Consider the following 27930-nt stretch of genomic DNA (forward strand, 5'->3'; position numbering starts at 1 on the left):
CATGTAAGTGGACAAGAGTAAATGCTTGGCAGTGTAAGAAGAACTTTTCTTGCGAAGATCATTGCTACCTCTTGAGCATGCGTTGGTTTTCCCTTGAAGAGGAAAGGGTGATGCAGCAAAGTAGCGTAAGTATTTCCCTCAGTTTTTGAGAACCAAGGTATCAATGCAGTAGGAGGCCACACGCAAGTCCCTCGTACCTACACAAACAGATAAGAACCTTGCAACCAACGCGATAAAGGGGTTGTCAATCCCTTCACGGCCACTTGCAAAAGTGAGATCTGATAGAGATGATAAGATAATATTTTTGGTATTTTATGGTAAAAATTAAAAGTAAAGGTTGCAAAATAAACGGCGCCAGAAATCGCTAGTTGTCGGGAGATTAAGATGATGGAAGATAGACCCCGGGGCCATAGGTTTCACTAGTGGCTTCTCTCAAGATAGCATAAGTATTACGGTGGGTGAAAAAATTACTGTCGAGCAATTGATAGAAAAGTGCATAATTATGAGAATATCTAGGCATGATCATGTATATAGGCATCATGTCCGCAACAAGTAGACCGACTCCTGCCTGCATCTACTACTATTACTCCACACATCGACCGCTATCCAGCATGCATCTAGAGTATTAAGTTCATAAGGACAGAGTAACGCATTAGGCAAGATGACATGATGTAGAGGGATAAACTCAAGCAATATGATATAAACCCCATCATTTTATCCTCGATGGCAACAATACAATAAGTGTCGGTTCCCCTTCTGTCACTAGGATCGAGCAACGCAAGATTGAACCCAAAGCTAAGCACTTCTCCCATTGCAAGAAAGATCAATCTAGTAGGCCAAACCAAACTGATAATTCGAAGAGACTTGCAAAGATAACCAATCATACATAAAAGAATTCAGAGGAGATTCAAATATTGTTCATAGATAATCTTGATCATAAACACACAATTCATCGGATCTCGACAAACACACCGCAAAAAGAGTTACATCGAATAGATCTCCAAGAAGATCGAGGAGAACTTTGTATTGAGATCCAAAGAGAGAGAAGAAGCCATCTATCTAATAACTATGGACCCGAAGGTCTGTGGTAAACTGCTCACACATCATCGGAGAGGCTACGGTGTTGATGTAGAAGCCCTCCATGATCGATGCCCCCTCCGGCGGAGCGCTGGAAAAGGCCCCAAGATGGGATCTCACGGGTACAGAAGGTTGCGGCGGTGGAAATAGGGTTTTGTGGTTCTCCCCGATGTTTTCAGGGTATATGAGTATATATAGGCGAAGGAAGTCGGTCAGGAGAGCCACGAGGGGCCCACGAGGGTGGGGGCGCGCCTCCCTGCCTCGTGGCCTCCTCGGTTGTTTCTTGACGTCCACTCCAAGTTCTCTGGATCACGTTTGTTCCAAAAATCACGTTCTCGAAGGTTTCATTCCGTTTGGACTCCGTTTGATATTCCTTTTCTGCGAAACACTGAAATAGGCAAAAAACAGCAATTTGCACTGGGCCTTGGGTTAATAGGTTAGTCCCAAAAATAATATAGAAGTGTATAATAAATCCCATTAAACATCCAAAACAGAATATATAATAGCATGGAACAATCAAAAATTATAGATACGTTGGAGACGTATCAATCATCATTGATAGCTTTTAAGAACCCATGCTCTTGCTCAAGGTTGAGCTTTTCAAAGCGTAGCTTTTCATGAGTCTTTAAAAGTTCTCGATGATCTTCCAAGGTAGTTTCATGAGCTAACTTAAGAGTGTTTAGTTCTTTAGTTAGAAGCTCAATCTCTTTCTTATCATCGTCATTCGTTTTATCTTGATTATCATGATTAATAGCAAGTTCATCATAGTTTTCATCACTAGATTTGTCAACAAGTAAATCATCATCACCTAGCAAATCATCTTCATCACTATTGAAATCAACATACTCGGGGTGAGATACCTTTGGGCCTTTAGCCATGAAGCGTCTTCCAATTCCTTCATTTGGTGAGTCAAATATGTCGTAGGAGTTGGTTGACACAAGTGCTAGACAGGCAACACCTTCATCTTGAGTATATTCGGAGTCGGAGTGATAACTTCTTTCGGAGAGATGATCGGAATCGGAGCTGGATACCCATTCACCAACGTGACCTTGATGTCTTCATTTTGTGTAGCTCTTTGATGATTTGTCCTTCCTTTCTGAATCCTTGCTTCTCCGAGAGGTTCTTCGTTCATAACGATCATCTCTGCTCCTTCTCTCTCTTGGAGGTGATTCTTATCTTCTACTTCTTCTTTTGGGTGAATCTTCTCTTCTTTTGTAGGGAGCCGTACACTCATTGGAGTAGTGTTCGGGTCTTCCACAATTGTAGCAATTACGTTCACGACTCGAAGATCTTTTGTCATTGTAGGACCTTGACTTGGAACTTCTTTCCTTGCTTCTACTCTTGTAGAACTTGTTGAAATTCTTCACCATTAGGCTCAATTCCTCATTGAAGATTTGTTTCTCAGTTGATGATGTAGGAGCATCACATGAGGCTTTGTAAGCACCACTTGCTTGTTGTGAAGCTCTTCCTTATCCTTGAGTGACATCTCATGAGTAACAATTCTTCCAATGACTTTCGTAGGCTTGAGATCTTTGTAATTGGGCATCATTTGGATCAATGTGCACACGGTATCATATTTTCCATCCAAGGCTCTTAGGATCTTCTTGATGATGAATCTGTCGGTCATATCTTCACTTCCTAAGCCGACAATCTCATTTGTGATGAGAGCAAGCCTAGACTACATTTCAGCGACACCTTCACCATCCTTCATTTTGAACTTGTCAAGCGGACTTTGAAGCACATCCAATTTGGATTCCTTGACGGAGTCGGTACCTTCGTGCATATCAATCAAAGTATCCCAAATTTCCTTTGCATTCTCAAGAAGGCTGATTTTGTTGAATTCTTCGGGGCACAATCCGTTGAAGAGGATATCTCAAGCTTGAGCATTGTATTGCAGCATCTTCAACTCTTCCGCGATAGCTTCACGGTTCGGTTCTCTCCCATCAAAGAATTCACCTTGCAAGCCAATACACACAATAGCCCAAACGGCGGGGTTATGTCCAAGAATATGCATTTTCATCTTATGCTTCCAACTAGCAAAATTAGTACCATCAAAGTAAGGACCTCTACGGTGGTAATTTCCCTTGCTAGACGCCATACTCTCCTAGGTTGTGAAGCCAAGGCTATGATCACCAAAAGCTATGGAAATCAAGACAAATGGAGACGTAGCTCTGATACCACTTGTAGGATCGAAAGTATGTCTAGAGGGGGGTGATTAGACTACTTGACCAAATAAAAATCTAGCCTTTTCCTAATTTTAAGTCTTGGCAGATTTTAGCAGCTTTGCACAAGTCAAGGAATCAACCTACACATGCAATTCTAAGAGTATAGCAACGGAATGTAAAACATTGCACATGAAGGTAAAGGGAGGAGTTAGAGGGAGCAAACACAATGTAGACATAGAGATTTTTGGCGTGATTCCGATAGGTGGTGCTATCGTACATCCACATTGATGGAAACTTCAACCCACGAAGGGTAACGGCTGCGCGAGTCCACGGAGGGCTCCACCCACGAAGGGTCCATGAAGAAGCAACCTTGTCTATCCCACCATGGCCATCACCCACGAAGGACTTTCCTCACTAGGGTAGATCTTCACGAAGTAGGCGATATCCTTGCCTGTACAAACTCCTTGGTTCAACTCCACGATCTTGACGGAGGCTCCCAAGTAACACCTAACCAATCTAGGAGACACCACTCTCGAAAAGGTAATAGATGGTGTGGTGATGATGAACTCCTTGCTCTTGTGCTTCAAATGATAGTCTCCCCAACACTCAACTCTCTCTCACAGATTTGGATTCGGTGGAAAGATGATTTGAGTGGAAAGCAACTTGGGGAAGGCTAGAGATCAAGATTCTTGTGGTTGGAATGGAATATCTTGGTCTCAACACATGAGTAGGTGGTTCTCTCTCAGAAAATGTATGCTGGAAGTGTAGGCACGTTCTGATGGCTTTCTCCACGAATGAAGAATGAGAGGAGGGGTATTTATAGCCTCCACACAAAATCTAACCGTTACACAAAAATCACCAAACTCGGAGGGACCGAATCATGAAACTCGGTTGGACCGATTTAGTTCAAAATGTGAACATTAGGATTTTCGGTGGGACCGACATGTCAACTCGGTGGGACCGATTTCATTAGGGTTAGGGCATAACGTAATCTCGGTGAGACCGATTACACAAACTCGGTGGGACTGATTTTGGTAACAAGCTAACCAGAGAGTTGGTCAGGCAAACTCGGTGGGACCGATTCGCTCATTTCGGTGAGACCGAAACGTTACGAAAGGGAAACAGAGAGTTTGCATTGCGAACTCGGTGGGACCGATCACTCATCTCGGTCAGACAAAAACATTACGAAGGGAAACAGAGAGTTTGCAATCCCATCTCGGTGAGACCGAGATCCCTATCGGTGAGACCGAAGTGACTAGGGTTTCTGGCAGTGGCTATGTCAAATGAACTCGGTGGCGCCGGATATATCAAATCGGTGGGGCCGAGTTTGACTTTTGGTTTGGGACATATGTGGATATGAGAAAGTGGTTGAGGGTTTTTGGAGCATATCACTAAGCACTTTGAGCAAGCAAGTCACTAAGCAACACCTCATCCCCTTTTAATAGCATTGGCTTTTCCTATGGACTCAATGTGATCTTTGATCACTAAAATAGAAAATGTAGAGTCCTGAGCTTTGAGCTTGAGCCAATCCTTTGTCCTTAGCATTTTGAGGGGTCCACATTTCTAATCCATGCCATGCCAATCATTTAACTTCTTGAAATAATCATCTTGAAGTAGCATTAGTTCAATGAGCTATATGTTGTTAGGAATTACCAAAACCACCCAGGGATAGTTGCACTTTCATCGTGCCGATGGATGACTTGCAGTGGGTGAGGCCTTGGGGCATGTGTGCCGAGAAGGGTCCTGGCTACCTCGGCGGCCGGCGGGATTTCGTGTTGAGGCCACTTTAGCAAATGTTTGATGCGGCTAGAGTGCCTTACTGATGGAAGTTTTGTCTCCAACGCTTCAAGTGTTCCTTTTGCGTTGCCTTTGGTGAGATTTATTAACTTTCTACATGTGCTTGTTGTGGTAGCTTCATCGTCAAGGAGTCAGCGTTGTAGAGGTCCCAGACACGACGGTGATAGATGATGAGAATGTTAGGTGGTCTTTTGATTATGTTTGGATCGCCGCAACTGGCAGCCATGGGGGCATCGACGCAGTGGAACTGGAAGCCACGAGACCAACGGGAAGTAGCTTTATATGGTATGTGCATATTTCTAGTTCATCAATTTATATACTTTTTGTGTTGTATAAGGTGTATTTTCATTATCAAGTTGACATTTCAAGAATATGATTGGTGGAGTAGCTTTACATCAATAACTCTTACTTTTAGTGTTAGGTATTGCATGGCAAGTGACCGAGAGAGTGGGTACATACCCACAAGCAGCTAATAATTGAGCACTTGTTTGGTGTGTGTGAAGCAATTCAACATGGATCCGTATAAAAATGGGTGCCTTTTGGTGGTAGTGTTTATATATATTAACACTCGTGCCATATTTGGGTTTATTCATCACTATGTCGGTTGCTAGTGGCCGTGCATTCTACTTTTTGTTCCTGGTGCACTCTCAATAATTTATTATTTCAAGCAATGCAAAACAAAGATGTTGAAGATGGAAAAAATTGTTCAGTCAAAACCATTGATAATCATTCAAGCTATAGGTATCTCATAGGACAAACATTGCCAAAAACTTCCACGGAGTTGGATGCACCAACGCAATATGTACAATGTTGCATATCAAAGAAACTAAAAATAAATATGAATAATTAAAATATCAAAACTCAAGACATGCTTTAAATTTCTTTTGGACTCATCAACTAGCATGATACGTCTAGCAACATCATATTGCATAATACAACAAAGCCAAGTACCCCGAGAGGGGTAACTGGTAGGTGTTAAATGTGCAATGCCCCAACTTTACGAAATTCATTGATCTATCAATAATTGCCCAGAAAACATAACAGTGCCACTTGAGCTACTAACTAGAGTCCCACTTTATGTTACTAGGTGAAAGAAATGCAACCGAGTCACGTGAACAGGAACATCGCCAATCACTATAAGTTAAAATATTCCAAGTTGCCATGTCACGTTACTGTTTTTTTTGTCAAACCATCTCAAACAATTGCCAAGTACCAATCCTATTTAGCTTGAGTTTCCAAGTAGTGCACGTAAGCAAAACTACCGAGGATATCTTGCGGATAACATGAACTCTTCTTCCATACTGTATCGCCTGGTTGAGTTGTTGCTTCTTTTGTCTCCAGTAAATGTAATGTCTATCATGACATGTTTATTCTCAACTTTCTTCTCCACGACATTATCTAAGGTGTAATCCTCGGATGCACGGAGGCTTTCTAGTGTCAACTCCACTTGCCTCATGGTTGGACGATCCTCTCCTCTTAGTTTTATGCATGCTACCGCAATAGTAGCCACTTTGTTGACTTCCTTGCCACCTTCCTCTATAGCTTGTGGGTCCAATATCTGGTTCAAATTGCCTTCTTCAAACAACGTAACAAAATGTAAAACAAGACCCTCGCCATCAGAGGAAGAATATGAAAATGGTTTCTTCCGAGTTAGCAGTTCCACGAGGACGGCCCCAAAACTGTATACATCACTTTTCTCAGTTAGCCGCCCGGTGTAAAAGTACATAGGGTCCCAATATCCCTTTGTACCTTGAGCCCCGGTCATTACCCCAGATTTCTCCATCGGAATGTACCTTGAAGATCCAAAGTCTGCAACCTTTGCTGTCAAAGTATCATCCAAAAGTATGTTAGCAGACTTGACATCTCTATGTATGATAGGTATTGAAGCAGTTGAGTGAAGATAGGCAAGAGATTTGGCTGTTTCAATGGCTATCCGCAACCTATCACCCCATGGCAATGATCTTGGTCCTTTGACATGAAGATGCTCAGAAAGGGTTCCATTGGATATGAACTCATAGACCAACATTGGGACTTCAGTTTCAAGGCAACAACCGTAGAGTTTAACTACATTTCGATGGTTGATTTGCGACAGTATTGCCACCTCATTTATAAAATCATTGATCTCCTTCTGAAACACCTTCTTGGGTTTCTTGATGGCTACAATGTGTTGGTTTGATAAAATCCCTTTATAAACAATACCATGCCCTCCGCCACCAATCACAAGATCTTTATCAAAATTGTGGGTCGCCTTCTCTAGCTCTTCCAAGGATATGATCATTCTTTCTGCAATACCAACACTTTGGGATACCAATTGCTGCAACAATTGTCCACGGTTTAGTTGGAAGAACTTTCGTTTCAACAATTCAGCCCTATGATGTTTTAATTTCTTGGTACTGAAAAATCCGGCAAGAACTAGAAGTACGAGTCCGGCCCCAATAGCAGCTCCTATTATGATGCTCATACCTAAAAAATATACACAATATAGTTACTCATTTTCTCCTACATGTACCACGCATTTAGGAGAAATGTTGTTGTAGTGCACTCACCTTTAAAGTATGTTTGCCTACGTCCTGTTGGAGACAAGAAAAAAGGAAAGGGAAAGCAAGTAGGAATTAAATCAACTGCTTAATTACATGTACAATAGTATAGCAAAGACTACTTAGCCATGAAATAGGAGCATGTGTTCTAACCTTTGCATCCGTCAATAACGTACGCGTTGCCGTGGTAATCCTCACTACAGTGACATGAATATCCTCTGATCCCTTGTTTGCAGAGGCTGTTCTTGCTCCTGCACATGTCAGGACACTTGAGATATTGATGTCGTGAGCTTACATTAGCTACCGCCCGTGAGCCAATGGGTTGCAACTGCAAAACCTCCCAATCTAGAACCATGGGGACCTCCAAGCTTGGCACAAAATATTTTGTCGACGATGAGCGCAATAGCTGGGCTGATACCCGATGCTTGTCGAACCACCCTTCTTGTGCAATGAATGCATAGGAGTGTGATGATGTCTCATCTGCTGCAGTATTGGGGTCCATCCAATCAATCCATAATTCATGGGGCATTCCATCGTTAGACATAGAGATGCGTGCCTGGCAGCAGCCCATGCCATAGCAGTATTGGTCGTCATCATTGCTACTACCTCCTGCTGCAGGTGGCACCATTGAGGTGATGGCGTAGGTGCGATTCTCGATGTTTGGGGAGCAAAAAGAAGAGCAACCACTCAAGATTGCTGGGTTGCCCGCCCCGGACAGCACTGTCTGCACGCCGCACCCCATGAGGATGAGCTCGTTCCTTGTCGACAACGAGTAAGGCACCTTGTCTCCATGGCCCGTGCTCTCAAATGTGAAGGTTTGTTTTCCTATGCCACTATGGATGTCAAGGACCCTGTCGCTGTTGATTACATGCATGGTGTTGTTATGAAGGGATATGTCAATGACTTGCAGGCTGCCAAGCATCAGCCGCGGGGGGTGTTGGCTTGTGTCACATGTGAGGTTAAACCCTGGCATGTAGCACTCGGCTGGCCCAATGCCGAATGGGTATGGCACACTCACATTGCCGCACGACCTGCTACATTCACCTGCAAGTGGACACAAAAACCTCGATAATCATTATTCATTTAATTGATCAATCTCAGCACAAACATAATTCTAAAGAGCATATAAACGTTGTAGGCAACTTTAGTTTTTTTTCCTTTCCAGTGATGCAACTTTAGAGATGACAATGTGCAAAATTATATAGCTAATTTAATAGATAGTCCGGCCATGTTTCTAAGATTGATTAACCATGAACATCAATATCAATATACTTTATTCCTAGAAAAATATCAATATACTTTAGCTGCTCGAAAGGAGAAGTGTGAAAGAAAGAAAATGATGTTCTCCCCAAATCAAGTAGTGGAAATGTTACTCACGTGTGAGAACACTGAAGCAGCCACCCGGCGAGTAGGCGTCCCCACGGGTTCCATATGAACATTCACATTGAAATGACCCGTCTGTATTGGTACATTTGCCGAAGCACCCATTCTTTTTTGAATTCTCACACTCGTCAATGTCTGCATACACATATAATCTAGTAAGTCAGCGTGTATAAAGCAGGTTAAATTCCGAAATTAACCACATATTTAACTACGATAATATTATTCTGAATACATTATCTAAACATAAATCCAATCAATCTAACCATCAAAAATATCAATCCAATGGATGAGAAAAAAGGGTTTAGGGAAAGGAATGGCTAGAGCCAAGTCGACTGTATTTGTTTTTTGGGTCAGTAAATTCGCTTTCAGCCGTTGGATGGAAAAAAAATGGTTGGATCTCCTTCTACCTCCATCCTGAAGAAATCTATTCATCACCTTCCTTACCACGATCTGTTATTCCTCTGGCCGCCCTCCAGCCCAAGCCGAACCGCATTCCTCCTCCGCCCGCGACCGCCTCGCCGCCCCGCCCTCCCCTCAACCTTCCACCATTGCCAGGCTTGCCGCCGCCTCCGGCCATCTCTCTAAATCTTTCGATTTACCCGATTTTCTCTGGTGAACCTGCAACCCCCCCCCCCCCCCCCCCCCCCCCCCCCCCACACACACACTCTAAGAAAGACAAGGAGACTTCTTCCCCAGCACCCCCTGCACCCTAAGATAGACAAGGAGACTTCTTCCCCTGCACTCTCTCCCCCCTTGCACTCTAAGATAGACGAGACCAAACCTGCCGCCTGCGGCCCCGGTGCTCTGCAGCTGCTGCTTCCTTCTCAACCGAATCGACTAACCTAAATTCTAAATTCAGCGACTTACATCCAGTAAATTTGTTGGGGAAAACGGTGGTTCTAACCTTGGCATCCGTTGGTGATGTAGGGGTTGCCCTCGTAGCCCGTTCTGCAGTAGCACTTGTAGCCGCCTCTTTCACCTCTATTGCACCCAGTGTGGTTGCTCTTGCAGACCGCCTTGCGGGCCGCGTCCCTAGGACACTCCCAGGCCGGCAAGGAACCAGCGTCTGCGTCATCGTCGTCGTCGTCGTCGTCGTGGTGGGCACCCCTAACGATGACCTCCCAGCTGAGGAAAACGGGAACTTCTATTGACGCGGCGGCCTGCGGGTCCGACGACAGCTGCTGCGAGACGCTCCACGGCGAGAACCACTCGTCCCTGGCGATGAACACTCGGGGCGGCCACCGCCCGCCGTCGCGGCTGCGGTTACTCCCGAAGTACTCGAGCTGCACGTCGTAGGAGGTGACGGGGACGAGCTGCTTTTCTCCGGGAGCCACCTCGCGGTCGACGACGACGCGCGCCTGGCAGCACCCGATGCCGGAGCAGAGCATGCTGGTGTCCAGCCTCGACAGCATCTCCGTGTGCCCGTCGAAGCCATTGGGGCACAAGGAGGAGCAGCTGCTCATGGTGACGTTGCCGCTCCTCAGCGTCGCCCGCACGTTGCAGCCCACCAGGACGAGCTGGTTCCCGGCGGACGACAGCGCGTACGGCCCGTCGTCGCCGAGGACGCCTCCTCCGCCGCCGAACATGCCGCGCCCGGCGCCGTCTGTCGGAACGTCGCCGACGTGGACGACGGTCAGCATGTAGAAATTGGGGTCGATGGATTCGATGACCCGCAGGTTGCCGAGGAGGAGCCGCCCGTGGTCGCAGGTTAGGTTGAACCCTGGCATGTAGCACCGGCTGTCCAGGCCGATGCCGAACGGGTACGGCACGCTCATGTTGCCGCACCTGGTCTCGCAGCCCGGCATCCCGATCACCGGCGCCGCCTGGGCTCCGGAGGCGATCACCATGCACGAGCACGACACAACGAGCGCTACTACCGGCGTCGTGAATGACACGGCGGTTCTCCGGCGCGCCATTGAATCTATATAGGGCAGCAAGCGAGCTTCACGGTGGCTCCGTTCCGGTCACTGTGCTTCTGCCACACCGGCCAACTTGTCACTGATCCATCTCTAGTTATAAGGTCGCTCAATGTTCCGGCAGGGAAGCCATCCTGCAGCGTTCACATGTCACCTACCGTTAAGCAACTTCGGTTGAGCATCTCAGCCAGCTGGGAAAAGTTGAACTACTGATAAGTAAACAACTTCAGTTGAGCCTGAAGGTTTCTTCATGAATGCATGTTGCATGCATGCTCGCATTATTAATTAACTGCGTTCACTTTGTCACCTAACACGCGCATGAATGCTTTTTTTTTTGGTTTAACTTTCCCCAAAGAGCAGTATGAACAAATTAGAAGATAACCATGGATGAAGCTTCTGATTCCTTTGATGCCAAGGAAACGTGTTACCTTATCTTATTCCTGATTGTTCCTCTTTAGGGCTCATTCGGATAGAGCAAAACAAAACATAGAAATTAGGCTATAGGATTGTAATAGGATGCATGTCAGTGCTCATAAATTCGCAGGGGCACACATGTCCGAGGCACACGTATGCATCTGACCACTCATTTGCTTCAAGACTGATGCACTAGTTTATGTCATTAATTTTAATCGCCGCACTAGGTCCTTGCATGCCACCTTTTGACACACCCATCTCACCTCCCATGCTTTTCCTTTTGTCTTGTAAATTTGGATCGATTGTATCTTCTGAACCGAAAGTTCAAATTAAGTTTCGTTTGCATATTTGTGTTCGTTGTAACAAGTGTTTATCGACAAGACCAATTTTGAATACATTTCGACATCTTTTCAAAAAAATACCAATTTTTAAATATTAAAACTTGATAGTCGTAATATTAAGTTTTACAAAGTTTTAGCAAATTTTGAAATTTGCGTTTCTTTTTAGTAGTTGAAACTTGCTGAAGTTTTAAAAACTTGTCAAAACGTTGCCCCCCCCCCCCCCCCCCCCCACATGGTTTTATGTTTTAGTTTTGAAACTTACTAATTTTTTCGTTCATTTCTATTAAGTTTTAGCAGTTGAAACATAATGAAACTTTAAAAGCGTGTCAAAACGTATTCAAAATTGGTCTTATTCTAAAGCTCTCGTCTCAAAGAACACGGATATGTAAACGAAACTTAATTTAAACTATCAGTTCAAAAGATACAATAGATTCAGATTTACAAGTCAAAAGGAAAAGCATGGGAGGTGAAGTGGGTGGGGCATGCACTCTCTGCCAAAAGTTGCATGCATGCAGTAATTAAGCTCTAATCACAAAACCACTTTCCGTAATCTTGATGCAATCACACGGCTGCATGCATATATGCCCCCGTGCGACGGACCATCTTCCAACATTTACCAACTTAAATAATAGATCTGACTCATTTCTATGAGCTTGGACCAGACGTGGGGTTTTCTTCAAAAACACAGAAAATGAACAATATTTCTAGGATGCCCGTTTCCCTACAAACTCAATGCACCTATAAGAAATATTACTATGGCCACACATCACCCTGAAAAGCACAGTAGTCAAATTATATCAAATGTTAAATAAAGTATATATTAGATTTTGGCAATGGGGGCTATGATCATGGGATTATGTCTGTTTACAAAAGACACATCTCTTGGTTGTGGGTTTTTTTTTGCCACCACTTACTTTGTACTTTGATAATTTGCCACGTCTTATATTGTAATTAATCTATTGCCACTCTTTACTTTGCACGTTGATCCTTTGCCACTTTTTATCATAAAAACAATACTTGCAACTGGTTGACCTAATATGTGCATAAAACAGTGGACCAAAATACCCTTTGTGTTGGTTTGACCAGCGCATCCAGGTGAAATCAAATCGGAAGGGGATGAGCCGCCGCTGTCGCCTCTGCCGATGGCCGCCTCCCCCTCCTCCTTGCGCCACTCTCCTCCGGTCTGTCCGCGGCCGCGCTGCCGGAGTACCAGATGCCGTCGGCGATGTGGGGCGCCGCTCTGCTCCAATCTGTCCGCGGCGCGTCTGTGTGTCGATGGAATCGATATGCTTCCGCGTGCGTTGGCTGCGTGTTGTGTAACTCGCTGGAATCTATTAAGCAGTGTACGTGCTTGTCTTCCAAAGAATCCATCAAGCAGCCTGTTCTTGGCTAGCTTGTTTATGTACAGCGTGTACATGCTCGCCAGCGCCGCGTGCTGCTGCCGCTGCTTGTGCTCGCCGGAGTTGAGAGGGGAGCGGCGCCACGGCCCATGGAGAAGAAGCAGAGGAGCAGCCACGTGGTCTTCGGGGCGAGAACAACGGCTCTTCCATCATCATGTTGTGGGCGACGAGGCAGTGGAGGTATGCGCGACTACGGCCACCGGATCCACTAGAAACACGTCGGCGCGGTTGATGGGCGCGTTTCAGTTGCTGGAGCACCGCACCAGCGTGTGCCCCCGCCGGCGCGTGTTCTGGTGTCCGCCCAGCACCTGCGTGGTCATGACTCGCGGTTGTGAGCCGGCGGTCATGGTGCAGATCAACCAAGGGAGAGGCAGAGCGGGGCTTGGCCGCCGTCTCCTGGCGTTGTTGCCGGCGAGAGGGTCCGCATGGTCAATCTATAGGGCAGGGATACTTTAGTCATTTTACATGGGACCCGTCCGACACAGGGCAAAAGATCAAAGTACAAAGTAAACAATGGCCACAGATCAATTACTATGTAAAGAGTGGCAAATTATCGAAGTGCAAAGTAAGTGGGGGCAAAAATTCAAAAACCCCGGTTAACAGTACCTTTCCAGATTCTCAAAAAAAGAAACAGTACCTTTCCAGAAAAGAGACACTCATAGATGAAAATTTGCCTCCTTGTAGTAAGGTAGTGAACAGTGAATTATTGAAGACTGAACATAAAACGGGAAAGCTTCAACAGGAGGATATAGTAAGGATGGAAGGTGGTTGTAAATTTTTTTCATACCTAACCATTTACAGTACTAGGTATGAATTTTTTTTACAACTATATCCCCGCAAAATTTTCTTTTTAGTATATAGCTACAATAATATTCTTCGCATGGAAAGAAAAAATAGAACTGTAAAAACAATGGCAGTCAACGAATGGAACTGTTTTTACACGCGCCGTGTCGCCTGCGCAGCCGAGCTCGCCGCAGCCGGCAGCCCGAGCTCCATGCCATGGACATGGGCAGGGCAGAAGAGAGGATGCCAACGGGCGGGGTGGGAGAGAGGGCGCTACTCAGCGCAGAGGCGACGTTGGTGAGAGGGGCATTCATGTTCCACCCCCAACAGCGGCATCGCACACCGACGGTTCCTCCGAACGCAGCCGCCAGCCGCCGACATCTGGCCGCTCGCCATTCCTTCTACAAAGGAAACGGGCGGCGCAGCCTGGAGTCCTGGACCGGCGCGAAGCCATTAAGCCAACGGTGACTTGCCGACGTGCTGCTCCACTGCGCCGGTGTCTGCACGCCAACTGTTCGACGAATTTACTCATCCGCATTCGGAGTGTCTTGCTGAATTTGCGAGCCTTGTTTTGCAGGGTCTGCGGACAGTGGACCAACGGCAGTGAGAGAATCTAGCAGTTTCAGCTGCAAATCAGGCCAGAATTTAAGAGCCTACCGTCGACCGGGCGGTTTCTCCTTGGACTTGTTCGTCTGCCTGCAGGTGAACTTATCCTTCCACTGCCCACAAAAAAAAAAGGAGTTGTCCTTCCACATCTTGGATGCAACTAATGTTCTACTCCCTCCGTTCCTAAATAGTTGTCTTTCTAGACATTTCAACTCGTGGCTACATACGGAGCAAAATGAGTGAATCTACACTCTAAAATATGTCTACATACATCCGTATGTGGTAGTCATTTGAAATGTCTAGAAAGACAACTATTTAGGAACGGAGGGAGTACTATTCTCATTAATCATTTTCTATTCTCCCTATGGCTGGCCTTCAGAAATGTTAACCAAGACTGAAAATTGGTGCTGCAAACATGTACTGATTTAGATACAGGCAACTTATGTTAAATATTGCAAGCAGCCTGGACATCTAAAGGATAACTATGGTGCTAATCTTTGGATTCAGTGAATGTGCATAATGAACCTGGATTGATGGGTGCTTGCATGATTAAATAATAGGAATAGCAGCTCACCAAACCAGCCAATATGTGGTTCTTAAGATTTGCAAGATGTGACTTTCACCTTTGACCGTATATTTCAGATTGAATAGGCCAAAGGTCGTGACACCGGATGTATATGATTTGCTCGCTGTTAGCCGTCCGAGTTCTATATTTCATTGTATATGTAATTCACCAGCTATAAACTATTAGTCAATCATTGAACGTTCCAAGTACTAGAGCTGTTGGCTGTACTCCATTTTGATCCTTCCTTCTCTTCTTTTGCAGCTTGCCCGTTGACTAATCCCCCCTCCCTTGCAACGGATCTCGCATCCACTTCTGCACACTCCGTCACTTTTGTCTGCACAAGGTAGATCTCTTCATTGCATCCCTCTAAGTTCCATGGCTCATTTCCGTACCTACTTGTCTCCTTTTGCCTATTGCGACTCCTGAAAGCTCCCCTGTTTGAGTTGCTGCATTACAGTTCCACTTTTAGATGCTGGATCCCATCAAATGTACTATCCCTAGTTGAGTGTCTGGTGCTTTACAAAATAGTGAACTCTGGTTGCACTTTTCGTCTATGTTGATATAATACCAGAATAAGTTTTCTGTGTTCTTGCATCTTTGATTATCCTTATTGGACGGCTGAAAAGTACCTTCTTCATTGTGCTATTTCAGAGAGAGAAACGAAAACTTGCAATGAATTTCTTTGACTCTTATTTTCATTCTGTACCTTGATCTTCTCCACTTGCTCTTTCCTTGATCCAGTCTCCAAGGGAACATACGGAAATTATCTTGATTCCTCTTGAGAAAACCTGATCTTCTTGCATAGTATCTTCTAGAAAGAGGAAATTGCTTTGTTTTGTGACAAAGCGTACTTTTCTTGAAGCAACTTCTGGAAACAGAAGATCCACGGTAAGTACTTCGCTAATAATCTTTGTTTTTCCTTCCCATGGTTATAATGTAATCTTTTATTAGTTCTAATATTTTGAATATTCTGACTTGAAGTTGTTGTTCTTGAAGTAACTTTTAGAAAGGGAAATTACTTTATTATGTGTCGTGATAAAATCTGATCTTCCTGAAGCAACTTCTGTAAAGAGGAGATCCACACCAAGTATTTCTCTAATAATCTTTGTTTTCCATTTCCCATGGTTATAATGTGATCATGTATTTGTTCTAACTTTTAAATATTCTGACTTGTTTCTAGAATTCAAACTGTGGTAGCATAAGTCATGTACTACATCTTTCACAATGAGCTTGGAATCTATTTAATTCCATTTCTTATCAGCAGGTAATTTCTTTTTCCTTATTGTTGATGAACTTCTGAGCTCGTATAACTAAATTTAATGATTGCGCTTGATGTTGTGAGTGTTAAAAATGTCAAAACCTACACTTTAATGTCAGTTGATATTCATTTCTGATAATTTATTTGCAGGGCATTCTTCTTCCCATTTTGATAGCTGGACAGGCCAATTCGTTTTTCAGTATTTTGCTTGTATTTTTCTTTAAACTAGTTGCAACAATGGCGGCTGTGGGTAGTTGGTTTGGTGCTGCTATTGGCACGGTCATAAGTCCATTCAGAGATATTTTCTTCAGACATGCAATGTATTGCTTCAACCCTGGCAAATACGTGCGAGATCATGATAGGGATACTCAGACTTTGATTGGCAGACGAAGTGGTGTCCAAGGCGAGATCCGAACTGGCACCCCGAATGGCTTGGTAGCAACAGATGATGCAGATTCTTGGGTGAAAAGGGCAAATCAAGCTATATCTGAAGAAAGGAGAAACCATCAACATTATGATGACAGACGCATAATTTCTAAATGTTGCTCCCTAAATTGCTGCGCCAACTACAAAATTGCTAAGAGAGCAGTTGAGGCGCGACGTGAAGTGCGCGCATGTCTTGACAGTATACCCAGTAATTCTACAGTCAGACCACCGCCACCTTCTGTCATAGATATCCCCATCCATTCCGCTCAACTGGCAAGTCAAGACAGTATTCTCCAGACTGCTTGCGAGAGCATCAATAATCAAGTTGGAATGATTGGAATATGGGGTCCAGATGGAGTTGGGAACACACATCTCCTGAACAAGATCAACAACTCCTTTGTTGGACCTAACCCTCCATATTTTGTTATCTTTGTTACGGCCTCCAGAGAATCCTTGGTACGAAATATTCAAGCTCAAATTATACAACGTCTCGAAATAAGAAAGGATGATGTTGTGCCAAATCCAGCCACCAACATATCAGAACAACTCAGGACAAGAGACTTTCTCCTGTTGGTGGATGGCCTTTATGAGAACCTAGACCTTCTAGAAGTTGGCATTCCACATCCTCTTGGAATAATTGAGGGCCAATTCAAGAGGAAAGTGGTAATCACATCACAATCAAAAACTGTATGTGACCGAATGTTTGTGAATGAATATATAGAGATGCCTGGTTTGGGTGAGACTGAATCCTTCGAGCTATTTGCACAAACTTTTGGTCAGGAAGATATTGATTCTGATCCCCACATCAGGGCCATAGCTCATGATCTCGTAAAGGAACTAAAAGGTGTGCCGTCAGACTTAATACATTTTGGGAAACAAATGGTAGGTAAAAGCGATCCAGGGGAGTGGGAAGATGTCATTTGTACAGTAAGGAAGTTGAACCTTCAAAAGAAAGACCCAACTTTGGTACGTATGTTGTACATCAAAACTGAAATTTTGTTATGTATTTTTATCTGGTCCTAATGCCCTCTTTTAGCTTTAATTAATTTTTTCTTGCCTTAGGGTGGAAGGACTTTGAAAAATCTCAAGGATGCCACCAACAACTTGGTTGCGAGGAGCAAAGATGTCCATAATAAGATTAAGGCTTCCGAGCGGGAGGGCATGACATCCACGAATGAGGTGAACAAATGGCTGGAACAAGTGGATACCATCAATTATGATGTGGAGGTAATCTTTGCGCGCAACAAGTTGAAAAAGGATGTTACTATGGAAGCAATCAAGACGGTTCCTCAGGTCCAAGAATGTCTCAGGGCTTGTCCCAATAATATTGCATTTGTGTCAGTGCCACCTCCTGCCCAAGAGATACCGGGCCCCTGTATGTCTTCCCAGAACCGTAACCTTAAAGAGGCTCTCCAGTTCATTAAGGATGACCCTGTGGGAATGATTGGAATATGGGGTCCAGGTGGAGTTGGGAAAACATATCTTCTGAACAGTATCAATAACTCAATTGCTGTTGCTGGAGGCATTTCATTTGATGTTATCTTTGTGAGGGCCTCTAGGGGGTGTTCAGTGGAGAAGATCCAAGGAGATTTCCTAATGAAGCTCGGAATGAAAGCAGATGGTAATGTGGAATCTCAAAGCCAAAAGATTTTTAATTTCCTGAAAAACAGGAGCTTTCTTATACTGTTGGATGACCTTTGGGAGCAAATTGATCTGCAAGCAGTTGGCATTCCTTATCCTCTTGGAATTCTGGGCCAATTCAAGAGGAAAGTGATAATCACGTCACGATCAGAAAACGTATGTCATCTGATGGATGTGAAGGTGCCTATAGAAGTGCCTCGCTTGGAAGATGGTGAAGCACTCCAGCTATTTAAACAAACGGTTGGTCAGGAAAATCTGAATGAGGATCCGCACATCGGGGCCCTTGTGATAGATCTTGTCAAAGAACTACAAGGTCTGCCATCAGAATTGATACATTTTGGGAAGGTATTGCGAAGAAAAAGAGATCCAATGCAGTGGGAAAATGTCATTCAGGCAGTAAAGAAATCAAACCTTTGTAAGGATGACCCATTGTCTGTGGTAAGTTTTTACACCAAAAATCATTTAAAAAAATTATAACTGCTCATAAATGCCAAATTTTACTATTAATTAACATGGAAAATTCCTGCCCTGAAGACAGGAAAGATTGTGAAAGATCTTAAGGATGCCAACAAAAGCTTGCTTGCAAGGAGCAATGACATCCGCCGTAGGATTGAGACTGACGAGCGAGAGGGCAGGACATCCACGATTGAGGTGGATGGATGGCTGGAAAAAGTTGCTATTATCAATTCTGGTGCACAGGTAATCTTCAATGGCTATGAGTTGAATAAGGATATCAGAATGGAGGCAACTGAGAAGCTTTCTGAGATCCAAGAATGTCTCAGGGCTTGTCCCGATAATAATAATATTGCACTTGAGTCTGTGCCGGCACCTACCCAAGAGATACCCGGTCCATCAATGTCTGCTGAGAACTGTAATCTTCAAAAGGCTCTCCTATTCATTAATGATGACCCTGTGGGAATGATTGGAATATGGGGTCCAGGTGGAGTGGGGAAAACATATCTTTTGAAAAATATCAATAACTCATTTGGAGGCATGTCCTTGCATGTTATCTTTGTGACAGCCTCCAAGGGGTGTTCAGTGCAAACCATCCAAGAGGAGATTCTAAAGAAGCTCAGAATGCCAGAAGGAGCTAATGTGGAATCTCAATGCCAAATCATTTACGAATTCCTGAAAAATAGAAGCTTTCTTCTTTTGTTGGATGACCTTTGGGAGCAAATTGATTTGCAAGCAGTTGGCATACCATATCCCCTTGGAATTGTAAACCAACTCAAAAGAAAAGTGGTTCTTACAACAAGATTAAGAAAAGTTTGTGGTCAAATGGAGGTAAGGGAAGAGTTAATAGTCACTTGTCTGCAGGAGGAGGATGCATGGCAGTTATTTAAAGAGAAGGTCAGTCAGGAAACTCTTTCTTCAAGTCCTCGTATTGAAACCCTTGCAAAAGAACTTGTGAAAGAGCTGAAGGGTTTGCCATTAGCTTTGATAGTTATTGGAAAGGCAATGTATCCAAAAACTGATCCGATTGAATGGGAATATGCTATCGAGCATATGCAACGATCATGTTGTGACGAGGATAATCCCCTGTCTATAGAAAATATTTTCGGACAACTCAAGTTTAGTTACGATAATTTACGGAGTGACACATTGAGACATTGTTTCTTGACTTGTGCACTGTGGCCAGAGGATTGGGAGATTATCAAAGCTGACCTTGCACAATGCTGGATGGGCTTAGGTCTATTGGATGAGTGTGATATTCAAAGGTCCTACTCACAAGCATATAGTCTAATCGGCGACCTTAGAGATGCATGTTTATTAGAGAACCGGGGAAATTGGTATGGTTCTGTTAAAGTGCATGACGTGATTCGTGATATGGCTTTGTGGATCTCTTGTGGCTGTGGTGAGAATAACAACAATTGGTTTGTCCGTGCAAAAGTTGCCACAGAAGAAAGATTTAGCATCCCTTGGGGCAAAGCTGAGTACATCTCGTTGATGTTGAATGGAATGAGTAAACTTCCTTCCTTTGGCAATGATCATGGCCCTATGAAACTGATGACATTATGCCTTCAAAATAATTATTTTGATGGAAGCATAGTTGAAACAATCAAGAATTTCGCTTCACTGACATATTTGGATTTGAGGACGAACCTTCTCAAGGACATACCTGAAGAATTATGCTCCTTAGTGAACTTGGAGTACCTTGATTTGTCACATAATCCTGACATATACCAATTGCCGGACTGCTTTGGAAAGCTCATTAAGCTCAAGTTCTTGTACTTGCAGTGCACGGACATACGAATAATACCAAAGAAGGTGATATCTAACCTTAAAGCTTTGCAAGTGATAGACATGAGGACTTGGCGGGCATATCGTGGAGGAGGCTCTATCAACTATAACCCTGCAATATTCCAAGAGTTGGGCACCCTTGATCAGTTGAAAGCAGCTGGTATTGAGGCCGATGGTTTCACAGAGTATGAATCACTAAGAGATGTCGCAGCTAATCTCCCCATTCGATCTTTAATTATGGGGAGTCTCAAAGAAACACACCCCTTATGCCTCTCTGATATTCTTTCAGCCGACTTTGCACGACGAACCTTGTTTGAACTGGAAATTATATGGAGCAAGATGGAGCAAATAACAGGAAGACAAGAACCAAACTACTGTTTTGGTACTCTGAATAAGCTCTTCCTGTGGTTTTTGGTGAACTTGAAAGAGATCACATGGGTGGGAAGGTCTCCAGCGTCTGTGTTTCCAAGGCTCACTTGTGTGAATGTGAATAGCTGCTCAAAGCTAGAGCACCTCTCTTGGACGATGTACCTGCCCTGCCTTGAGCAGTTGGAGGCACGTTTCTGCGACAACATGAAGGAAGCATTTCGGAGGACCGTGCATCACGGTGAAATAACGAGCACAGGTCAAGAGAGTTCAAGTGCATCTGAAGGTACATTTCCTTGCCTGAAACAGCTGCGCCTTTCGGACAACCCAAAGCTGATCACCATCTGTGATCCCGACGTGACGTTCCCGTCCCTGGAGCAGCTGGTGCTCACAAAGTCTCCAGAGTTGATCAGGCTCCCTTTCCAGATACACAGCTTGCCGCTAAAGCTGCAGGAGCTACAGTTTGATGATGTCGAATGCTGGGACAGGTTGGAATGTGAAGAAGGTGTCAAATCTTTCCTACAACATTGTCTTAAATTTGGCTATGTGAGTGAAATATCATGATCAGTCCCTCCATTCCACACTGCCATGCTTTCTCTCTTGGCGCACGCATGGTAGCTGCAAGGTGCTCAGCATCATAATTTCCAACAGAGTTATGCAGGGGTATGCAATTGTGACGGAATCTCGTCTGAGGTCATGCAGGGGAGGTTGCCCCCTTTCTCATTTCAGCTGGTGGTGCTTGAAGGAAGCTGTGTGGGGAGGAGAGGAATCAATGAATCACCCCTCGCTTTCCAGACACACAGCTTGCCGTGAAAGTTGCAGGAGTTAAGAGTTACGGCTGGATAATGTTGAGCGTTGGGTCAGGTTGGAATGTTTTGAAGGTTAAAGTCAAATCTTTCTTGTAACCCTGTCTTAAATTTGGCTATGAGATTGCAATGCCATGATCAGTACCTACAAGGTGGTCGATATCGTCATTTCCAACAAAATGGCAGTATGTATAACAGGAAGGACAGTCAACTGTCAAATTGTCTTGTCCGGAACCGTGCAGAGGAGGCTGTCTGAAGCCAATGATGCAACAGCAAGGACTAGCTATAGATTCCAAACATCGAAAGCTCAACTCTTCTGAAGCCAACGATGCAGCGACGAGGACTAGAATTCTTCTGAACCTCAAAAGCTCTATCTGAAGCCAACATTGTAGCAACAATGACTGGAACTATGAAGCTTGTTGTAAACTTGATTGATACGGAAGCTGAGAGGAGACATGCTTTTTATCTTTGTGTAGATCAACTAGAGATGCTTCCATTCATCCTCCTGACCGCGGTCGGATGGCGCGCGCTTTGTGCACAGTATTCTTTTTTCTGTTTATATGAACATATGTAGGACCTGATGGCCGGTCCGATATCTAAAAACCTCGTCAGAGAGCGGTGTTATGTTTTTGCAGAGTATGCTGGAAAATGCTTGTATTGGCTTTACCTGAAGGGAATTACTAGCATTGCAGTACAGAAGAAAGGACTGAGATTTAAGGATTGGAAAGTCCGTACAGAAAATAATTCAGAAGCTTGCAACAAGCGTACATTGTCAGATAACTGACTGACTAAAACAAGCATTCATGAACACAGCTGCTGCACATCAAGCCGTATGGATAAAGGCGTATGAAAGAATACTTACTTAATCTCCTACTCCTGGCTTAGATGACTGTAATATTTCTTCCACCGATTCAGCTTCCCATTCCATCTTTGCCTGCTGATGTTCTTCATTCAATATCCACTGTCAACTCTTGATATCAGTCACACCCCCATTACTAATATATCCCCACTCTCACTCCAATGCCCCTGCGTTCTCTATATTTCACAACGATTTAGATAAAATTTTCGGAAGCAATCTCCTTCCCCGCTTGGCAGCCGCGCTCACCCTGTTTCTTTGGTTTATAATCTCCTAGATTCAAACAAAATTCAATTTTGGTCAGAAAAAAAAATCCAGATTTGACTAAATTATATGGACCAATTCTGAATTAAATTTCAAAATGCCGGATACATAGGTTTGCAACCCAAATGTAACATTTTCAATGGCTATCAACAATTTCTAATGGTCTAATATGCACTATGAAACCACAAGCTTATTGTTCATACCTGTTAGACACACTTAAGCGATTCCCTTTGCAATTACGAGGGCCACTGCCCTAGTTCCTATAAGAACAAAGCTACAGGCAGGAAAAGAGGCAGCAGCACGCATGCCCCAATCTTTAGAGCTCCGGTGGAAGAACCACCTGCGTCCATCCTCTTGTAGCCTGACAAACTTCCCTTGATAATGCGGTCACTTCAATTCGAGCCTAAAACTGTTTACTGTTCTTATGATTGAAACCGGGTTCTTATCATTCAGGTTAACTCGGAACCTGGTACTACTTGTTTTGGTGAAATACTGCATAAGCAGATTCTTTTTTCCCGTTAACCACTGTATAACCGGATTGAAAGTCAGTTCCTAGATATTGAGAAATTTTGATTCGACGGGTACATTAAAGATGTAACCAGACACTCAAGGTTATACTATGAGTACAACACACCCATTGTCAGAACACGGACTGGAATAAGGGTTAATGAACAGCTGATAAACAACATCAGTCGAGCGATGCAAGAATACATAAGATGAAGGAGATAAGCAAAATAGTACATAAAACTGTTCCAATATGGGAAAACCTACTACTTAATCTACTACTCACAGTGGCATGAGGCAGTAGCAGCAAGGCCAGCACAGGTTTATTTTCACACCCTTTACAATTTGGGAAGGACATCACAGTACCGCAGGAGAACCTGGACAAGGCTGAAAGGTCGAGCACAAAAGTCCTTGCTGGAGATAATGTCCACCACGTCGCCTCTTAGGTTATACACGCATATCTTGTCTCTAGAATCTGACACGGACATGTCTTCAGAATCTGACATGGACACGCTTTCAGAATCTGACATGGGCGCGTTTTCAAAATCTAACATGTATATGCAATCTCCGTCAACGGAAGGAAGCTTCGCTGCATCGACAGACACACACCTCTCTTGGCCGAGGAACAAGGTGCGGCCGCCGAGGCTCTTGACCTCCTCCAACAACTTGTGCTCGACGTTGACTCTGAAAACTTTCAAAGTTTGATCAACGGAGCAAACGAGCAGCAGTTCCCCAGCAGACTCCACAAGATAAGAAGGCATTTCGCTGTGATCATCTCCCTCTTTTGTATCATCATCTCCCTCTTGTGTATATACGTGCACATCCGGCGGCGCCGCGGCAGGTATGACCAGGAGATCATCATCATCATCATCATCATCATCATCATCATCATCATCATCACACTGGTCTGCTGCTGGTGCGAGTGCGACCAACTTGAATACACATCCACGGCCATCGGCACAATAGACGTCGCCCTGGAAGTTAGCAATGCTCACCAAGTAGGATTCAACGGCCTCCTCTGTCTGTGTAAAGAGATCGCTGTTTGGGGCAGCACAGAACACCGAGCCCCATCTCAGCAAGACCAGCGTCGGATGAGAGCCTCCCTTCATCACCGAGGTAAAGGTAAAATGCCGAGGTAACGCCGCGGGGAAGTGGAGCATGTCACCTGTAAATGGGTTGAGGACACGAGCCAAGTGCGGCGGATACATGTCCGCGAGCACGAGGAGACCGTCGGCAGCACCGGCGACGAGGTTGTCGCGGAGCGCCGGGAGGTGCAGGCGGCGGAAGCGGCCGGTGGGGACGTGGAGGAAGAGGCGAGCCTCGTCATTGAGGTCGTCGGGTTGCAGGTCGAGCATGACCCAGTGGCGCGGGCGGAAACGGAGGCCGGCGACCGCGGCGAAAGGAGATGACTTGGCGACGGCAGAGCGCCAGGTTGAGCAGACGGCCCTCATGTCCATGTACGCGTCGACGCCGCCGGTGGTGGAGAGGACGCGGTCGGCGACCGCTTGGACAAGCTCCGGTGGAAGCGAATCCCATTCAGGGACCATGGATAGGCCACCCAACTTGGCGCTGCCGTGCGGCCGCCGCCACTCGCTGCTCCAGTCGCCCCCCTCCTTCATCTTCATGGCCACGCCCATGGTCCTCGCGCTGGGTGGCGGATCTGCTGGGAGCAAAGGGAATGGAGCTGGAGAAGGGCGGCAAAGGATTGGATTTTGGGGGAGGCGGCGGCCGGGACGGAGGATTTTGGGGAAGAAGGAAGCTCGCGTCGCGTGCGAGCGAATGGCTTAGGGTCGGCTTGCTTGGGCTTGGGCCTCGTCTCCGACTGCCCTCTAGTTTCATCACTGAATAAACTTACAGTTCTGCCATGAACTTCCAACTTTAGTTTTTTTAGATAGATTCTCAGGAACCTCCCCCTGATTTCAGTTTAAGAAAATCAAATGCATATTCATTAATTTTGGAGCAACTTATAAAAAAGTTTAAGAAAGCTGCGGCACGTCCGGCCATTTATCTCTTTTTTTAACGAGAATACTCTAGCAAACGCAAAATTTGTGGAAAACAAAACAACTTGGCATGATGCGTTGAGTTGGTCATACAATCAAATAAAAAAATTAGGATCATTTGAGAGATGTTGACAAACAATGTGCTCTCAAATGGAGCCTTCTTGCCTACCCGGACACGCTACGTTGAGCATGGTGTTTTTTCTACAAAAATACAAACAATATTTGGGGAAATTTGGTAAAAAGTATGGTTCCCAATTGTTGTTCTTATTTTTCTCACTGTTTAGACTTCCAAACTTTTTAGGGTTTTAAAAAATGTTCGTGTTCAAAATTCGGTCGCTCTTTAAAAAAAATCGTGTTTTGACATTCCAAGCAATTTTGAAAGACACAAACGTTTCATTGAAATTTTGTACAATTTTTGAAATGCGAACATTTTTGTTTTATTATCAAAATTTGAAAAAGTGATCATTTTTTGAAAATTTGAACAAATTTATATAAGCACGGGCATTGTTTGAAAAAGAAAATCAAAAAACATGAAAACGAAAAAAAGTAAACCGGATGTTCATATATTTTAAAAATGTTCGCAATTTTAAATATTTCATCATTTTTTCAAAAAAAATCCTGTTTAAAATTTGTTTCAGAAATTATATTAAAGTATATAATTCCAAATTATGTTCGTTAATTTTTAGAAAATGTTTGAAAATTCCCAGATGTTCCCAAAAATATTCAAAAATAAAAAAGTTTAGAATTTCGATTTTTTTCTTCTTTTCAATAAACATGAACATTTTTCTCAGAAATTTAGAAAAGTTTGGAGTTTCAAATTTTCCAAAAATGTTCAGATGTTTAAATTTTGTTAAGAAATTCAGAAAATGTCCACGAAATTCAAAAGATATTTGTGTTTTCGAAAATTTAAAAATAACGGGGAATTTCATAAAATGTTTGCGTTTTGAAAAAAATGTTGACAATTTCAAAAAATATTTGCGTTTTCACAAAATGTTCATGTTTTAAATTTTGTTCACAACTTTGAAAGTTTTCATGTTTTCTGGGAATCTCATATAATGTTCACGTTTCTAAAAAATTGTTCATAATTTGAAAAGATGTTCAGGTTTTCAATTTTGTTCCTGTTTTTCAGGAAATGTTCGTACTTTCAATAAATTGTTTGTAGTTTCAGAAAATGTTCCCACTTTCAATTGTGTTCCTAGTTTTTTTTTAAAAATGTTTGAGATTCCGAAACAATGTTCAGCAGATGTTTCAGTTTTTTAAAATACGTTCATAAATTTAAAAAATGTTTGCGAGAAATGTTCAGAGCGTCTTCTCGCAGAAATGTTTCACTTTGCGACATGGTTTTAAAAAACATTTAGTTTTGTGAAAAAGAAAATCACACATGAAATTTCAAAAAAGGTTTAATCTTTCGTGACCTATAGTGCATACAACGTGCGCTGCAATTTTGGCCAACAAATCTGGCGTGCTGCAGTGGCTATAGGTGTTATGCACTCGCGGGAGGTCCTGTGTTTGACCTCGCTCGCCCATTTTAGTTATCGCGGATTGGTGTTTAAGTTTTATGGCTTTCTTTAGTTTCTTTTTGAATCGCACTGCAGTTGTATCATAGGAGTCAGCTGGTTGTGTGGCTAGCAACACGAGCGGATCTACCCGTGGGCTCTTATATCTTTAATAGAAGAAGAATTGTTGATCCCATGACTCTTCTGAAGCTGATGTGTGCATGGGTTATCGATTGGTCGATATTGTAGATAAAGGAGCTAAAAACAAGGGTGTTGAAGCTGGGAGCAAGGCTGGCCGAACAAGTAGCAAATGAAGTTTACCGTGCATCGCAAGGGTGGCGTCCTGGCGTGCTTCGAATCGTGGCTGAGTAGCTGAAGCTTGATGGTCTCCTTGCTATGATCTGCTTCGGGCTTCCCTTGTCGATGTCGCTCTACAATTTTTTTTGCGAAAAATCTTCCGATCTATTCATTTTCAATCATAACAGTACAACGAATACCAGAAATAATAAAAAATACATCTAGATCCGTAAATCACCTAGCGACGGCTACAAGCACTGAAGCGAGCCGAAGGCGCGCCGTCATCATCGCACCTCCATCATCGGAGTCAGGCACAATTTGTTGTAGTAGATAGCCTTGGCAATATAGGCGGGTTGTTAGTGCTACCCTTTGGGGCTAGGAACTATTTCTTCTATGCTAATAATAGAATGGGCAGCGCTCCTGCCTTCCTTTAAAAAACCCATCAAATTTACATGCTGGAGGTGCAAGGACCAAAACCAGCCAACAACATGATCAAGCAAGATCCAATACAGAAGGCCAGACCGAAGCTGGAAACCCTCCAAGGTTCTTAACTGACTCCAGTCAAGGATAACAAGTCATAACAAAGAACTAGAACGACATATAATAAAAGGCATGGAAAGTAGAGCCACATCCTTCACGAAACTGGCCACCGTGCTATATTTGTTATAAAAATATGCCTAGCCCGCTCGGCCCAGAGATGTTCCAAGACGTGTACGTGGTGATGTGGTCCTCGAATCAGCAAGAATAGATGAACGAGTGCACCGTCACCAAGCCCCAAAAGTTAGCAGTGT

General features: G+C 44.0%; 3 protein-coding genes across 4 annotated transcripts; 1 reads left to right on the forward strand and 2 right to left on the reverse strand.

Moving 5' to 3' along the window:
* Nucleotides 1-5891: 5891 nt before the first annotated feature.
* LOC109765830 (wall-associated receptor kinase 2-like) lies at nucleotides 5892-10931 on the reverse strand. The gene is made up of 5 exons (XM_040385885.1): nucleotides 9864-10931; nucleotides 8954-9094; nucleotides 7730-8620; nucleotides 7586-7609; nucleotides 5892-7502 (listed from the first exon to the last, which is right to left on the reverse strand). The coding sequence occupies exons 1-5, from the start codon at nucleotides 10873-10875 to the stop codon at nucleotides 6298-6300; spliced, it is 3273 nt and encodes a 1090-aa protein (XP_040241819.1). The 5' UTR covers nucleotides 10876-10931; the 3' UTR covers nucleotides 5892-6297.
* Nucleotides 10932-13463: 2532 nt separating this feature from the next.
* LOC109765824 (disease resistance protein RPS2) lies at nucleotides 13464-22371 on the forward strand. 2 transcript variants are annotated; one of them, XM_045233909.2, is made up of 8 exons: nucleotides 13464-14515; nucleotides 15246-15327; nucleotides 15726-15872; nucleotides 15981-16071; nucleotides 16165-16248; nucleotides 16393-17634; nucleotides 17731-18747; nucleotides 18844-22371. In XM_045233909.2, exons 6-8 carry the CDS (start codon nucleotides 16480-16482, stop codon nucleotides 21478-21480), a joined length of 4809 nt encoding a protein of 1602 aa, XP_045089844.1. In that variant the 5' UTR covers nucleotides 13464-14515; nucleotides 15246-15327; nucleotides 15726-15872; nucleotides 15981-16071; nucleotides 16165-16248; nucleotides 16393-16479; the 3' UTR covers nucleotides 21481-22371. The 2 variants fall into 2 exon arrangements, with proteins under 2 accessions (XP_045089844.1, XP_045089845.1); XM_045233910.2 differs by having other exon boundaries at nucleotides 15726-16071.
* A 1129-nt stretch (nucleotides 22372-23500) lies between these two features.
* LOC109765834 (uncharacterized) lies at nucleotides 23501-25140 on the reverse strand. Its single transcript, XM_020324603.4, has one exon. It carries the CDS (start codon nucleotides 24981-24983, stop codon nucleotides 23685-23687), a length of 1299 nt encoding a protein of 432 aa, XP_020180192.1. The 5' UTR covers nucleotides 24984-25140; the 3' UTR covers nucleotides 23501-23684.
* Between the last annotated feature and the right edge of the window lie 2790 nt (nucleotides 25141-27930).

This window comes from Aegilops tauschii, chromosome 3 (assembly GCF_002575655.3).
Source record: "Aegilops tauschii subsp. strangulata cultivar AL8/78 chromosome 3, Aet v6.0, whole genome shotgun sequence".
NCBI classification, from domain to species: Eukaryota; Viridiplantae; Streptophyta; class Magnoliopsida; order Poales; family Poaceae; genus Aegilops; species Aegilops tauschii.

Excerpts from the sequence above, each read along its gene's own strand:
- LOC109765824 (XM_045233910.2), top strand. The coding sequence starts at position 16,480 with ATGGCGGCTGTGGGTAGTTGGTTTGGTGCTGCTATTGGCACGGTCATA. Across the intron at positions 17,635-17,730 it reads AAAAGAAAGACCCAACTTTG|GGTGGAAGGACTTTGAAAAA; the intron begins GTACGTATGTTG and ends TTCTTGCCTTAG. Across the intron at positions 18,748-18,843 it reads AGGATGACCCATTGTCTGTG|ACAGGAAAGATTGTGAAAGA; the intron begins GTAAGTTTTTAC and ends CCTGCCCTGAAG.
- LOC109765834 (XM_020324603.4), bottom strand. The coding sequence starts at position 24,983 with ATGGGCGTGGCCATGAAGATGAAGGAGGGGGGCGACTGGAGCAGCGAG.
- LOC109765830 (XM_040385885.1), bottom strand. The coding sequence starts at position 10,875 with ATGGCGCGCCGGAGAACCGCCGTGTCATTCACGACGCCGGTAGTAGCG. Across the intron at positions 8,621-8,953 it reads CTGCTTCAGTGTTCTCACAC|GTGAATGTAGCAGGTCGTGC; the intron begins GTGAGTAACATT and ends GTCCACTTGCAG. Across the intron at positions 7,610-7,729 it reads CGTTATTGACGGATGCAAAG|GACGTAGGCAAACATACTTT; the intron begins GTTAGAACACAT and ends TGTCTCCAACAG.